We start from the raw sequence: 15,548 nt of genomic DNA, 5'->3' as shown, positions 1-15,548 counted from the left end.
ATTCAGAAAGTAATTCAGTCTCATGAAAAAAATATCTTATGGACACTCTCGCTCACTCCTCTTCTCTTTCTCTCACACACACATACACAAATAAGTGCACAAACGTGAGCCATGGTGAAGACGCAAATTAACGATTAGAACAAAAAGAGATTGCAAAACCACTTGTGCGAAGTGGCAAAAAAATGAATATAGATAATGTTCTATTATTAGGGAAGGTAGTATTATGGGTGGAGGAGGGAAATTTGCTGCTCTTTTCCTTGCACTGAAAGCGTGATGAATTATCGACCTATCCCAGCAACATTTGCTACAGTGAACTTAGACATATGCAGCCACTTCTATCAAGCTGTCTTCTCTGCTTTTTTCACTTAACCTGATTCCCACCATCCGATTTCCAAAGAATTTCATCATTGACCATGAATGGGGTATTAAACATGTCACAGGAACATCAGTATTCCACACTGAAATCTCGAGACTGATCACTTTTGGACTGCCGCTCACACTTGGCCCTACCTCCCTACCACTGCAGATACAGTTATAATCTTAATAACTGCGTCTCTCTCCCTGTGACTGAAACGGAGATGAAATGTCCAGATCCCTTTACAAGCAAGGACTTGCTGCCCAGCCACAGAGTGTCGTCGACAGACAACCCCTAGCTGCCTGTGCCTTTGATGGCAGAGAGCTTCCTAGCCCAGGTCATGCCCTTCCAGAGGAGCCCACATCTGGGCTTATGTGAATTGTTTATAGTATTATAAATAATACTGCTTTGAAAATTCTTGTACATGTCTCTTGGTAAGCATCTGCACACATTTCTACTGGAATTTCTACTAGGTGTGGAATTGCTAAGTCCTGGGGTATGTACATGTTCAGTCTTAGCAGACCCTGCCAAATAGTGTTTGAAGGTGGTTATACAAATTTATGTGCCTCCCAGCAGGGTATGAAAGTTGCAGTTGCTCCGCATCTTTATCAACATTAAGTATTGAATCTTTTTCATTTTTGTCATCATAATAGCTATGCTATAGTCTCACTGCCATTTTAATTTGCATTTCCCTAACAGCTGCTGAAGTCGAACCCCTTTCCATATATTTGACATTTGGATATCCTCTTGTCTTTTGTTATTGGGTTATCTGCTTTTCCTTTGATTTATAGAAATTATTTTTATACTCTGGATATGAGTCCTTTGTCAGGTATATGTATTGCAAATATGTACTCTTTAGCTTTTCTTTTCATTCTTCTTGGTATATTATGATAAACAGTGGCCTAATGTTAATATACTCAAAATGACCTTTTTGGGGGGGGAGAAGGAAACATGGCTAATATTTGTTTTCTTTAGGAATCTTTGCTTACCCCGATGCTATAAAGTTATTCTCCTATATTTTCTTTTTGAAGCTTTATTGCTTTACTTTTGGCATCGAGTTCTGTGATTCATCTAGCATTTTTTCTTATGTATGGTGTAAGGTAGAACTCAAGACTTATTTGGGGGAGATATATATATATGTAGATCGATAGATAGATAAATAGATCTATCTATCGATCTACAATATATATATATATATATATATACACCCATTTTCATAAAAAGGTTATTTTTTCACCAGTGCACTGCTTTGTGATAAAAAGCCTTTATGTGTGGGTCTGTATCTGGACACTCTGTTTTATTGCCCTAATCTATCTGTTGTTCTTTCATACTACTGAAATGGTATCTCTTTAGATTTTATTTTCTGTTTATTGCTGGTATATAAAAATAATTATGGGGTCACCTGGGTGGCTCAGTCAGTTGAGCCTCTTGATTTCAGCTCAGGCCATGATCTCATGGTCATAGAATCAAACCCTGCATTGGGTTGCATGCTCAGCGTGGAGTCTGCTAGAGATTCTCTCTATCTCTTGCTCCCCCTGCTTTCTCTCTCTCTCATAAATAAATAAATAAATAAAATTTTAAAGATTTTTAAATTTTTAAATTTGCCTTATATAGTGGTTAAGAATTTTTGTCTATGTTGGATATAGTGGTATTAGGGAAGCTTTTAATATTTCAATTTTACCAGTATGATGTTAACTTTATGACTTTATTTGCCTTTACTAGATTAAGGAGCTTTCCTTTTGTTTCTAGTTTGCTTAGAGTTATTATGAATGGATGTTACATTTTTTTCAAATGATTTTTTTTCTTCATCTATTAAGAGGACCATGTGATTTATTTCCTCTTTTTTTCCCTCTCTTGCTATGGTGGATTATACTGATTGATTTTTGAGTATCAAACTAACCTTGCGTTTTAGAATAAATGTAACTTAATCATGATATATTATCCTTTTTATATGTTACTAGATTCTATTTGCTGGTATTTTTTTGAGAACTTTTTTTTTTTAAAAATTTTATTTATTTATGTGACAGAGAGAGAGACACAGCAAGAGAGGGAACGCAAGCATCAGGAGAGGGAGAGGGAGAAGCAGGTTTCCCGCTGAGCAGGGAGTCCGATGCGGGGCTTGATCCCAGGGCCTAGGATCATGAGCCGAAGGCAGACGCTTAAGCATCTGGGCCACCCAGGCACCCTTTTTTGTTGAGAACTTTTATATCAATGTTTACAAAAAATACTGATTTGTAATTTTTCCTGTTTTTTAGGTGTCTTTGTCAGGTTTTAGTATAATGCTATCTAGGCCTCATAAAAGTTGGCAATTGCTCTCTCTCTCTATTTTTTTTTTTTTTTTTTTTTTGCTGTCTCTGATATTTGTGTAAAGTTGTTGTTATTCCTTAAATATTTGAAAAATTCACTGATGAAGCTGTCTGGGTCTGGGTATTTCTTTGTGAGAATTTTTTTTTTTAAGAGTTTTATTTATTTATTTGACAGAGATCACAAGTAGGCAGAAAGGCAGGCAGAGAGAGAGAGGGAGCCAGGTTCCCTGCTGAGCAGAGAGCCTGATGCGGGGCTCAATCCCAGGACCCTGGGATCATATCCTGAGCTGAAGGAAGATAGAGGCTTACTTAACCCACTGAGCCACCCAGGTGCCCCCTGTGTGAGAGAATTTTTAATTGCATCTGTTTATCCTAAAACTTTTAAATTCTTTTTTTATTATACAATTGATACATAAACACATTCTTGGTAATATTCAGATATTACAAATGAAACTAACATCTCTTTTAACCATTACCCCCTTAAAATTTTTAGTTATACTTCGCTACATTTCATCAGGGAGATGATAAGTAATGATAGCATGGTCTCTGCAAATTTGCGCTCTACTGCTCACTTGCCTATAAGATTGGGCAGTCTACTTTAAAGTAGCTAAATCTCAATTTCCTCATCTTATGAGAGTTTTTAAAAGAATTGAATGTGATGATGTGTGGATAGTGCTTAACATAATGCCTGACACATACTAGACATTCTTGAATGTTAACATTGAAGCTATCATTAGATGTAAAAGGATCTCGGAATGGATGTGACTATTGGAGAACTACTCTATACCAAGGAAGGAAAAAGAAAAGGTTCCTAAGTAGCCAAAATAGAAATCACAAAAAACTATGTACTAAAGCTCATGCATTTTATTTATAGGGGAATCTGATAAATCCTTCTTTGGAACTTACATATAGTTGTTTCAGAGATTATTCTAACAAGGTTGGTTAAACAGACTGTTCATCCACAGCAGATTAGAAGTAGCAAACCTCCCATAGCATCTAAGCTTTAGCAAAACAACTGAGCTAAGAAACATTTATTTAATGTGCAAACTTGAATGGAAATTTGTCAATTTCTTGTGCTCCTTATTGAAATTGGGTGACAAAGCAAGGAAATGAAAGAAGCAGGTCAGTGTAATGGAAAATCTGTAAGGGAGAGAAAAGACATTTGGATTCCTATTCATTTTGTAATTGGTATAGTAAAAATCATACCACCTCAATTTGTTACCCAATCAGTGAAATGGAGGTACAAGATTTCCTCACCAGCGTGATCTTGAAAATCCACAGAGAAAGTGAATTCAGGGGTGAAATAGAGGCCCAATGAGAAAAATGCAGTGAGGACCCTTAAATGCAGGGAGCCCATAAAAACCCTAGTACTTATTGTCATGTTCACTAAAACACAACTGCAAAAACAGAACATTAAATTAAGATTCCATTAGTAATTATTCATAACTCAGTGGGGGGAGAACCAGTAAGAATAGAGGGAAAAGGGAAAGTAGATGGCAGAAGTAGCATTTTTGTGATGGAAAGAAATTCAAAATACATCTGAGCCTTGGGGCCCTGCTCCCGCCCTTGGGGGCTGAAGCAAAGGTGCCACTAGAGCCACAGACTATGAAACTCCACTGCTCTGGCATGGACATTTCCTGGCCCAGGAAAAAACATCCCAATATACACCAGAGTGCCTTCCTCAGCTTTGTTCTATCAGGACTCCATTGACTCTCCCCCTCTCTCTATTCAGAAGCTCAAACTTGGGGGGGGGGGGGGACTGACAGTTTGACACTTTATGAGTTGTATAATTAGTGAAACGTATATACAGATAAAAGTTCCATTTACCACCTCTAGCTCGTGTGTTGGTCTCTCCCTCCGCAGCAGTTTCAGAGAGGAGCTTGGAGCATTGAGTTGGGGATCCAGACAAAGAAACCAAGTGTCTGTGCATAATATGTAAAGTTAGTCATTCAGGGGTTGTGCTGTTGAAGTAAAACCCAGAGGTCCTTGTAGTCTTGCTGGTCACCTTAATGGCTGCAGCTGGATCTCCTACATTTTGACTTTATGGTATGCTGTGACTCACCTGACAAGGCATCGCTATTCTCCAGTTTTTGAAAAAGGGAGAGAATATAATTTGGCATTCAAGAACTTGGAGTGGAAAGGAAGTTATGGTTACAATAGTCACTTTCCTGTCTACCTCAGAGGTGACAGAATTATATAAAATTTTGTATGAAAGGATTTTTAAAAATAGCCTAAAGAAATGATATACTTATTCATATTTAGTCTTCTCATTTCCTCAGAGAGAGGAAACATGCTGGATTAGTGAAAAACTCAACATCTACAGAGAGGAGTGGTCTCACTTGGTATATAACAAAAAAATTATTGGTTTACCTTAGATACTCTGTGGTAGTTCATTTTATCCTAAAGAAAAGCAGCCTATGGTATGTGGAAAATGCACTGATCTGAGAGTGCTTTCCATTTTCCAGACATGAAACCTCAGAAAGGTCATTTAATTTGCCTGATTCTTGGTTTTCCTCCTATACAATACGTATATATAGTCAGTTTTTCTGTATCAAAAGCAAGCCCAAATCACAGTGGTTTATAATCATAAGAACAACAAATATACTGTCACTCAAGATACGTGTCTGCTGATGTGTGACTTAGCTGTGGCTCTAGCCCTGCTATGTTTCATATTTCTTATTCCCAGGCCCAAGCTGGAAGTATAACCCCTATGTGTGGCATGCCTATTATAATGGCAGAAAGAAAGGGAAAGGGGGCTGATGGATGCCTCTTATACCATCTGCACAGTCCTGGCATAGGCCACACCCACCACTGTTCCACCGGCCAAAGAGAATCACATGGCCAAGGCCAGCATCAATGGAGCAGAGAAGTATACTCCTCCCACAACTGGTCCACAAATCACATAACCCTCTCACAGGGAAGGGTAGAAGTGAAAAAGAAGGATGACAAATTGACATAGCACTCCAAACCTTTGTGAGTCTCAAATAAGGAAATGTATATAAAAGTGCATTATAACCTAATGGATTCTCTACCAATATAAGGATTGCTAGCATTTGGGGGATCAAGTCCTTCATCACTTCTTCATTCTTACCACAAACCTTTGTAAACTTTTTAACCATCTCCATTGTAGTTTTTTAAAAGCTATTTGTTTTGCCTTTTTATATTCATGTTTTTAAAATGTTACAAATGTGATCACTTATACTTTCTGCTGTAACTGTATTAAACCCCTTTCAAGAACTACTTGGGCATCCAGACTTTTTCCCCCTGATGATTAAAGTGATGATTAAAAATTCTCTGGCAAGAAATTTGGAAAATTTTGGAAGGATAAAGAAGAAATTCTAAACATTGATATCCAAATTCCTGGCTTAATATATGCATGCACACACAAATATACACAAATATTAATTTTTACTAAATTGGACACCTAATAGGATATTCTTTGGGGAATGTGTTTCCACTTTACTTTATGTTGTTTGCCTGTATTTTTGCTGAATAAATTTCTATTGAAAACATGAATTTAACATTTTGATATGCAATACATATATATTTATGGAGCCCAGTAATATAAACAAACACTCGTGAACCCACTACTGAACTTGAGAACTAGACCATTACATGCCCTTGAAATTACCTGGGTGCTCCTCTGCTGCTGCCCTTTGCCTCCCATGGGGAACCGCTGTCCTCAATTTGTGTATCATATATTGTCTTTAGCTGCTGCTTCTGCTTCCTCTTCCTCCTCCACTTCCTTCTCCTCCTCTTCCTCTTTTTTAGTATTTTAATGTATCATTGAGCTTTGCTTCATTTTGAGCTTTATAAAAATGGTATCATACTGCATTATTTTTAGTGGTGAAATGGATATCACAAAATTAGTTTAAACTGTCCTCTACTGTTAAACGTTTAGAGAGTTAACTATTTCGAGAGCTGTTTTACAAAGAACTTGTACATTCCTCTTTATGTATATCCCCATATATTTCCTTGGGAATAATTTCTAGAGGTGAAATTGCTGGGTTAAGAGGTTAGAAGACCTTTAAGGCTTTTTTTTTTTTTTTTAATAACTATACATCAGGAAATGTGTCCATCTAGATTTTAATAAAACATTCAGATTTATGTGCCAGATAATTATAAATCATTATTAGCTTTTCACTTTAAAAGGCAGTAAGAATACATAAATAAGTCCCAGGGGGTTATCATATTAAGAAGTCCCAAACCAAATCCTCAGTATTTCTGGGTCCCTGAAATCTATTCTTCTCACACTGTGATATTACTAATATCTTCGTCCCTAAGACTGGAAACGTTAAAGACACCTCTCTACCACCCCATCTCTACTTCAGCCACCCCACACTTGCCCTTAGTCCTCAAGTCCTGGTAGTTCTGTCCCTATGATGTCCCTTGAATCCATCTCTTCTCTTTCATTCTCACAAGCGCTGCTCTACTGCTAATGTTAACGTGGGCCATTACACAGCCTCTTAACTGGTTGCCTACCTGCCTTCAGTCTAATTCTAATTCTTTCTTGCCTTCTAGTCCTTCCCTCTGTTACTTTCTCAAAACACTAACTTGTCCTAAAACTGAAACCAAAAATCTTTAATAGCTCTCCATTGTCCACATGATAAAATCCACAGTCCTCAGTTAAAGCCCTCCACCTAACTTAACCTACCTCTCCGGCTTTGCTTCTTCGTGATTCACCCTCTCCGCCCCACCCTGCCCCAAGAACTTTGTGTTTTATATTCTAGCCAGCCTGGGCTCTTGTTCCCTATATATTTCCTGTTTTTTTTTTTTTTTTTTCTTGTTCTAGTTACTCCCTCAGCCTAAAATACCCTTCCTCTCCCACTCCTTTCCAGCCTGTTGAAATGCTACTAATGCTTCAAGCTTGCACTGAAATGCCAGCTCCTCCATGGAGTTTAACATCAATGTAAGTTATCATAGTTACACATAAATGAGTCAGGCATGCTTAATTCTCTCAAAATACTTTATCAGAACATGAAAAAAATGTAATGGTAAGATAAGGCTGCGTAGGAAAAGCAGAACACAAACTATTAGACACATCAATTACTATAAATAAAATAATAGATACAAAGTATACATATGTATATATGTATGTGTTTATACATGTATATATCTACAGACACCGAGACTGTAGAAATACTTACACTTGGTGTTTTGTTAAGCTTATGAAGGTTTTGTTTTGTTTTTGTTTTTGTTTTTTGGTATCAGTCTGGACGAGTACTGTTTTGGAAAAATTACTAATATAATGATACTTATTAGGTTCATTTTCTTTCATAAGGATGCTTGCTTGGGCTTAACCAGTCTTCCATTTTGAGGCTTAGGTAACGTATTTGGTCCAGCTGCAGCAGGCCAGCCAGTAGCCTCTCCTCCCCATTCCAGTGTTGACTGGCTGTGTTGGAGAGGCCTGTTTCCTTGCCAGATCTGTCTAGTCATAGTCACGGGTGATGAACAGTCCCCTCAACTGTAAAATGAAAATGTTTCACCAGGTGACTGTTAAATGGATGAGTAGATGATCTTTAAGGTCCTTTCCAGCTCTCATATTCTGAGATATTTTTTGCTCATGAGACAGAAAAATGCTTATGGACAAAAGGAAGTGCTGATTTGTTCTCTGCTCTAGCACCTGCACCGGTATCAAGTACCCAGTTGCTCCTTTTATTAACTCTGACCTGCCAAAATGAGGTCTGCGAGAATTAATACACTTGGCTTCTGAGCCAGGTGCACCACTACCCATGTGGGTTTGGGTGTGCCCCGGGTGTGCCACTTTCTTTCACGGGACCTCTTGCTTATCTGTGAAATGATAAAGGTGAGCCTAGTTGCTCTTTGAGGTTCTTTAACATATTGTAATTTTATCATTGGTATGTGTGAAGTACCCCTAGCTTGCTTTTTCACCCGATAGTCACTAGCCCATGTTTCAAAGTTAAGGAATTGGTAGAAGAGGAAAATTCACAGTGTATTTATGTATCACAGAATAGTGTAGATAGCAAAGTGGAGCATCAGGCTATGCAAACAGATATGTATAATTGAGGAATATCCTGGTTCCATTACTTCAACTTACCATATTTTTTCTCATCCTGGGTATTTCTCCAGTCTTAAAATCGTTACCTTTATTAATGTAAACCAAAAGATTTTGAAGATATCTTGTAAGAAATTAAAATGTTGGCATTGATTTTAAATATGCACACAGCCTAGTAGTAATGCGATATATCTCAAAATATATGAACTCTAATAATCATTATAGATTTCCTTTTTTCAGAAAGAGAAGTCTTCCTGAAGAAGAGGGCCCTATCTTAATTTTCAGAGGACAAACTAATACTTGATATATGATACTTGATTTGAGAGTTGCTTCTTGCAATTGTTACTATTTAAACAACTATTTCTTTTCTAGTAATTATATATTTTTTCATTTTGATGGGTAGTCATAAATATTAACCACCAGCAGTGCAGGAATAATTTATATTCAAATTGTCAGACATCACTCTGTGAACACATAAAATAATTTACATTTATTTAGAACCTTTAATCCTAAAGTGCTCTTCACGTATTTCTTTATAATCTGATTGCAAGCTATTTATAGGACTTTCCTACCTGAAATAGGGCAGCAACCAAAGTAATTAAATGAAGAATACAACTTCAAAAACATAGAGGAAAGAAGGAAATGTGTACTTTACTTGTTCCTGTTACACTCTTATGCTTATAGGATTGGAGAATCCATGTTGACCAAATGCACCAACACAAAAGTGGAATAGAATCTGCTCTAAAGGAGACCAAGGTATGTGAATTATTTCAAGTGAATCAATGTACATCTACTCATCTGTTGAACACCTGTTAAAGGAAAACATGAAAATTTAAAAAAAAAAAAAGGTGCAATCCTTGCCTTTGAGTTTATAAATTGAATGTACCGTATTATATTTCAACAGCCCTAACGTACTGAAACTAAAGAAAAGTAACTTTATATCAAATCAGTATAATATATACCTAGTACAGAGAAAGATAAATATCTCTAATATGTATGTATACTATATAACTACACTATATATGTAAATTGTGCAATATACAAATTGTATACATTATGTATATTGTAAAATATATATAGTTGTGTATTATTATACAATTATACAATATATTCAGAAAGAAAAGAATGATGGAGTGTTTCTCTAATATATATTAGATTAGATCTAATGTATATTAGATTCTCTCTCTATATATCTATACATATTAGAGAAACATTTCGTCATTCTTTCCTTTCTGAATCCCATGGAGTAACAGAGCACCAGGCCAGCAATGCTTCTCTGACAGAAATAAGGACTCTTTTGGAGGATGCCATAAGGAAGCAAAGTTGGAATGAGAAGTTACGGGTCCCAGGCTAGAACTATAAATTTCATGACTTACCTCCAAAGGGAGCATTCTAGTCATCTTTGAACTGTGCTATAAGAAAGTCTTGTTATTCCATTACCTACTTTGATTATGAACTTTATATAAAGCAGATTCCACTCATGTACAATTTAGATATGCATAAGAGCTAATGAATTGACTAACACTACCAGGTGCTTTTTTATTTTAACATTCTGCTAAGTATGACTAAATTATTTCTCATTACAGAATTCTTTTGCTATTGAAAATCTCAAGCTAACTTCCTTTTCACCAGTTGAGAATTTGTGGGCTGAATTGAAGGAGATTTAGCCCGTTTTATACTATTCTTAAGAAATATATTTGTGAATTCTTTTATCTACTAAAATCCTATGGAATTTCTAGGGATTTTTGGATAAACTTCATAATGAAATTAGCAGGACTCTGGAAAAGATCGGCAGCCGAGAAAAGTACATCAACAATCAGCTTGAGCACTTGGTTCAAGAATATCGTGCAGCTCAAGCCCAGCTGAGTGAGGTAACTTGGGAATGATATCTGGGATTTAGTTCAGCTGATGACACTATTTCCCAGACGTGACACAGCACTTTGCATTTGTGAATCATAAAATGCCTTTTACAAACAGCAACACATGGATTCTCTGCCCACTTTAGGAAGCCACGTGAGGCCGGAGCACTTGCCATCTCTGTGTTACGTGTAATAGAAATTATCTCCTGGAAGTCTTTAAATGCATTTCTTCTTTGGTTTAAATAATGAAGGCATGTATTGTTGGGGAACATTGCTTAGAACAGGAACGGAGTATCAGGACACCTGGTTTTGTTTCTAAGTCTGCTGTTAATTTACCCTCGGAGTAGGAGGAAAAGAATAGTATGCATTTACATGTGTCAGTAGGAAAAGACATCATTGCCTTAATGACTTACAGCCACATAATAAAGAATATGAAAGCACGACACGTTCAAAGACAAGCAGTTTAATTAATTTAATGAGCAAATTTTTTAATCCTTTCAAGGTTTTAGAATTTCAACCAAAAAAATAAAACCTTCAGCCTTTGAAAGCAGCAGTTCTTTGTACCCCAGTAGGGATCTAAAGGCTTTCCTTGGGAGTTATGCCCCCTCTTTCCTGATACTGAGGAAGACTGGTAAGAACACTTGCAAGTGTCAGTTAAAAACTTTTTTTTCTTTTGCCAAACAAGGTTGGAAGAATGGGAAAAAAATGGAAATGAACTTGAGATACCTCTGCACTTTCAGAAGTTCTCAAAGACCAAACAAAATAATTTTCACTTTTTAATTATTTATTTAACAAAGTATTCCCTCACAGACACATCTACTCATGGATGTTTTACTTTCAAAATGCTGTAAAAGACTCTGATTGAAGCCACTGTGTATCTGTCAAACATTGATATTAAAGAATTGTTAGATTAGTTCCCAAGAACATATTCTGTACTGTCATACCATTTGTTAATCCTTATTAATTGCTTATCCTGACGCTCTATTATGATTGATTTTTTAGAACTCGTTTTCTCTGCATTGCATGCAAATTAGATCGACCAAGAGCTACTCTCCTAAACTGTGTAGGAATAGCTGAGGACAGTTTTTATTGTGAACCATGCCTGTGTGAGTTACACAGTCAGTATATGAAGGTTAAGGTAGTTTATCATTTTATAGTGCCTTGGTTTAAATACATGGTGTCTATTAGGGACATAAAACAGCTACAGTTAAATGTCACTTTCACAAATGTACTCACAAATGGAGGGGGTGTCATAAAATTATATGCAGAAATTACAGACACAAAGGGGTCACACTTAAGTAATCTGCTTCTGTTTTGAATTTGTCATTAAACAAAATGTTTTCTCCCTTAGGCGAGGGAGCGATACCAGCAGGGTAACGGTGGAGTAACGGAAAGGACCAGGCTCCTGTCTGAGGTACACAGTTTGCTCTTGCTCTCTTCTCCCCATCAGCTGAGCCCAGGCCGTGCGGAGCCCGGGCGGTTTTATACAGCTACAGCCGGGTGCTGTTTGTTTCAGTAACTGCTTCCCATGGCTTTAAGTCCTTTTCTTTAAAGAGAAGATCCCTAGTTTCCTTATCAGTGACTCAATTATGTATTTATATGCTGTTTGTTTCCATAAAATGCCTGAAGTTGTTTTATTAAATTCAACGCAGAACCTGCTGATAATATTAGCATGTTTATAACCTTCCTTAATCTTTTTAAAAACCTAATAATTATGATTAATATATAGAAGAGTAGGTAAAGCACTGGCTTAAATGCCTTACACAGATTTTAATGTTAGTCTGTAAGATGTAAGATTTGTTTTTCCTGATTGCTGCCGATGTATGTGATCCTGAGTATTTCTCTCCACAAACTGGAAGTGGCTTGTAACCCTTTCCCTCTGAGAACTTATGAAATATTTGCATATATTGTTATATTGACTTTCAACATCATGTAAGAGAATAAGATCTAATATATATTCCAGTTTTTTACTGAAGAGCTGAGAGGAAAAAAAAGATCTTACAACAAGGTCAATAGCCAATGAACAAGATTATCTTTGGTGAAAATCCAGTGTAATTGTCCCAGACTTTTTCTATATAATAGAATTAAGCTTCTTTTATAGAGATTATTTGAGGCATAAATAGTTATTTTAGAATACTAAAAATATAACTTTAGTAATATTTAGACTCTAATCCTGTGGTGCTTCTAGGCAAATAGAATGTTATGTGGAAAGAAGTAAAGTGCTCACTTACGTTAAGTAAATTAACACTTGAAGGGAGTCCAGGGACCCATTTAGTTCTTTTGGAGGAGGTAGTTATCCCCAGTTGTAACATTGCAGGTGCCTAAAAAAAATTAATTTGCTTTACTTGGATGAGCACTTTATTCCCAAGGAAGTTTTTGTTCACCAGTATGATAAAAATAAAGCCTACTAAGTTACAATAATTATGGCTTAGTTCTAGGTCATATAAAAATATTTTTAACTTTTTTAAAGATAATATGCCAGTATGGAATTTTGCTGATAGAGGCTATAGTAGTATAATTTTGAGTATGACGTAGAGTACAGATAGGAGCCGATATGACAGCACAATATGCCTCTTGGAGCTCATGGTTTGGAAAAAAGCAGTTGGAATATTTTTATATTACAGCCATATGATATAAACATTATTTTTAGCATCCTATAGAGGAAAGATGGCATCTTCTCTTATAAAACTATAATATTAAGAAATATAACTAGTAAGCCTCAGAAATCCAAAATCTTCTCAGGATGTATGTATGGTTTTTAATTAATGACTCATTATTAATGACTGGCATAGTTGGGGTGCCCGGGTGGCTCAGTTGGTTGGGCATCCTACTCTTGATTTCTGCTCAGGTCATGATCTCAGGATTGTGAGATGGAGCCCCGCGTCAGGCATGGAGTCTACTTAAGATTCTCTCCCTCTCCCTCTGTCCCTCCCTGCCCTCATCACCCACACACTCTCTCTCTCTCTCTCTAAAGAAAGAAAAGAAAAAGAAAGGACTGACACTGTAGATGCTAGGAGATAACTGCAAGGTTTGCATGTCTGATGCCTAAAACGACAACAACTCAGATCATTTTTTTATTGTCATGTGACAACCTGAGAATGTCATTTGGTGAAATTTAATGTTTGTAGCACTCTCAGAAGATCAAGAGTGTCTGCCTATTTTATGTTATTATTCAGATTATGTCCAGAAGACTCCTTATATTTTTATGTCCCCTTACAGATGTATTAGATCTAAATTTCCTTAACACATCATTCCATGATTTTGAAAGTTTATTAAAATCCAGAGCGTGTGAAAACTTTTTTTTTTTTTTCCAATTAAAGGTGACAGAAGAACTGGAAAAGGTAAAGCAAGAAATGGAAGAAAAAGGCAGCAGCATGACTGACGGTGGTGAGTACACACTCATCCTCAGGGGAAAATGAGCAAGAGGAGAATATTTCTCAAGAAATCTGTTTAACAAAATGCTATTCATAAATCAGGAGTCTGCTTTTTAAAATGAGTTTGAGGAGAGGTAGATATGTGGCACAAAAATGATGTCTGATAATCCATATACTATTTTCCTCATTAATCACCTCAGGAGAATCATATTTTTTTACCCTTATTTAGGATTTTTTTTATTCTAACTGTGTTGATTTAGAGATAGAGTGGGAAATACTTAAATATACACTTTGTTATTCCTATTTAAAAAAAAAACAATATTTGCAGTTTTCTCAAATGAGCTTCATTATTCCACGTTATGTGCAAAAGAGCACTAAGTGTGTGCCCAAATGGCATGAAGGCAGCAATGGGGTGACCTTTGTTTATCTTCCTCTCCCGCAGTGGACCCGACTGGCAGAGGGGTCAAATAGAGAAGAATTAATAATCCTCTAGTAATCATGCTCCATCATGAGCTAGTCACTTTGACATGGCCTGGTTTATTGCCTAAGGCCCTTCTGTGTTCTAGAAAGATTTTCCAGAGTTCTGATATAAACTGAGTGATTATCCAAAAGGGGACATATAGAGATTTTGTACTATGTTTGAATGAACCCATTAACTCTATCTCTCAGGTAGTTCTTTCTTCCTTTTTTTCTCCCATTGTATCCCTTTTCCTTCAGACAAATATTCTAGCTCATAAAATTTATTAAAGACATCCTTAAATACCCCGTTAGCACCTCTTCCCCAAGAAAAGGAAGGAAATTTAACCTCGGCTCAAATGCTGCATCATTTCACATCCTAAAAATCTCAGGTATTTAAAATACCACAGCAAAACCATGTGAATGTCAGTATGTTGTAGGTTGTGTTTTTAACCCTGTTTTTGGCTTAAGACAAAGTGAGGAAAATGTCATGCAATTCTGTAATACACTGATACTCCAAATGAACATTTTTATTGCATGTTATTTTCATTCTGCAGCTCCCTTGGTAAAGATTAAACAGAGCTTAACAAAGCTGAAGCAAGAAACGGTTCAGATGGACATCAGAATTGGCGTTGTGGAACACACGTTACTCCAATCAAAACTGAAGGAGAAGTCCAACATGACTCGGGACATGCATGCAACAATCATTCCAGAATCTGCAATAGGCTCTTATTAAAACACTGTTTTTCATGCTTCTGATTAGTTGTTTTTTATATCAAAGTGTATTTCATGTGGCATAGATTTCCAAACACTATTATACCTCTCAAAGCATGTTCAGTGGGTATATTTTTACATATATACACACACATATTGTATCATGGTATTTATGGATGACTAAAGCCTTTTAATGGAATATAATAATTAATAAAGATATTAAAAATTCTCACTTTCAAAGAAGCTTTCAGTAATCATTACAGATGTTAAAACCCATACCCGGTGGCATATTTTTCTCATTGTTCTGTGTAAGCCAGTGTGTATGACCCATATTTTCTGCAGGGGCTCCTGCTGCTGTCACCACATGGACCTTTGACACAGCCTGGCACCTTCAGTTTGGTCTACCTCTGCAGTGATCATAAGTGCCTTCTTAAGAACCCAAACTACCCTTGCCTCAGCTTTATGGTT

The 15,548-nt window shown here is 36.5% G+C and overlaps 1 protein-coding gene across 2 annotated transcripts in view; it reads left to right on the top strand.

Annotated features, from left to right (window-relative positions):
- Positions 1-15,320, top strand: part of IFT57 (intraflagellar transport 57) — a 53,489-nt gene extending 38,169 nt beyond the window's left edge. For both annotated transcript variants that reach the window (XM_013064883.2, XM_004769130.3), the window contains 5 exons: positions 9,362-9,433; positions 10,417-10,548; positions 11,888-11,950; positions 13,857-13,923; positions 14,924-15,320. In XM_013064883.2, coding sequence (XP_012920337.1) covers positions 9,362-9,433; positions 10,417-10,548; positions 11,888-11,950; positions 13,857-13,923; positions 14,924-15,102 — 513 coding nt within the window. In that variant the 3' untranslated portion in view covers positions 15,103-15,320. The remainder of the gene's footprint in view (positions 1-9,361; positions 9,434-10,416; positions 10,549-11,887; positions 11,951-13,856; positions 13,924-14,923) is intronic.
- The last annotated feature ends 228 nt before the right edge of the window (positions 15,321-15,548 follow it).

Source organism: Mustela putorius, unplaced genomic scaffold (assembly GCF_011764305.1).
Source record: "Mustela putorius furo isolate JIRA1106 unplaced genomic scaffold, ASM1176430v1.1 tig00003834_pilon_pilon_pilon, whole genome shotgun sequence".
NCBI lineage: Eukaryota > Metazoa > Chordata > Mammalia > Carnivora > Mustelidae > Mustela > Mustela putorius.
The sequence above is the reverse complement of the archived record's forward strand: the minus strand, read 5'-3'. Positions and strand labels throughout refer to the sequence as shown.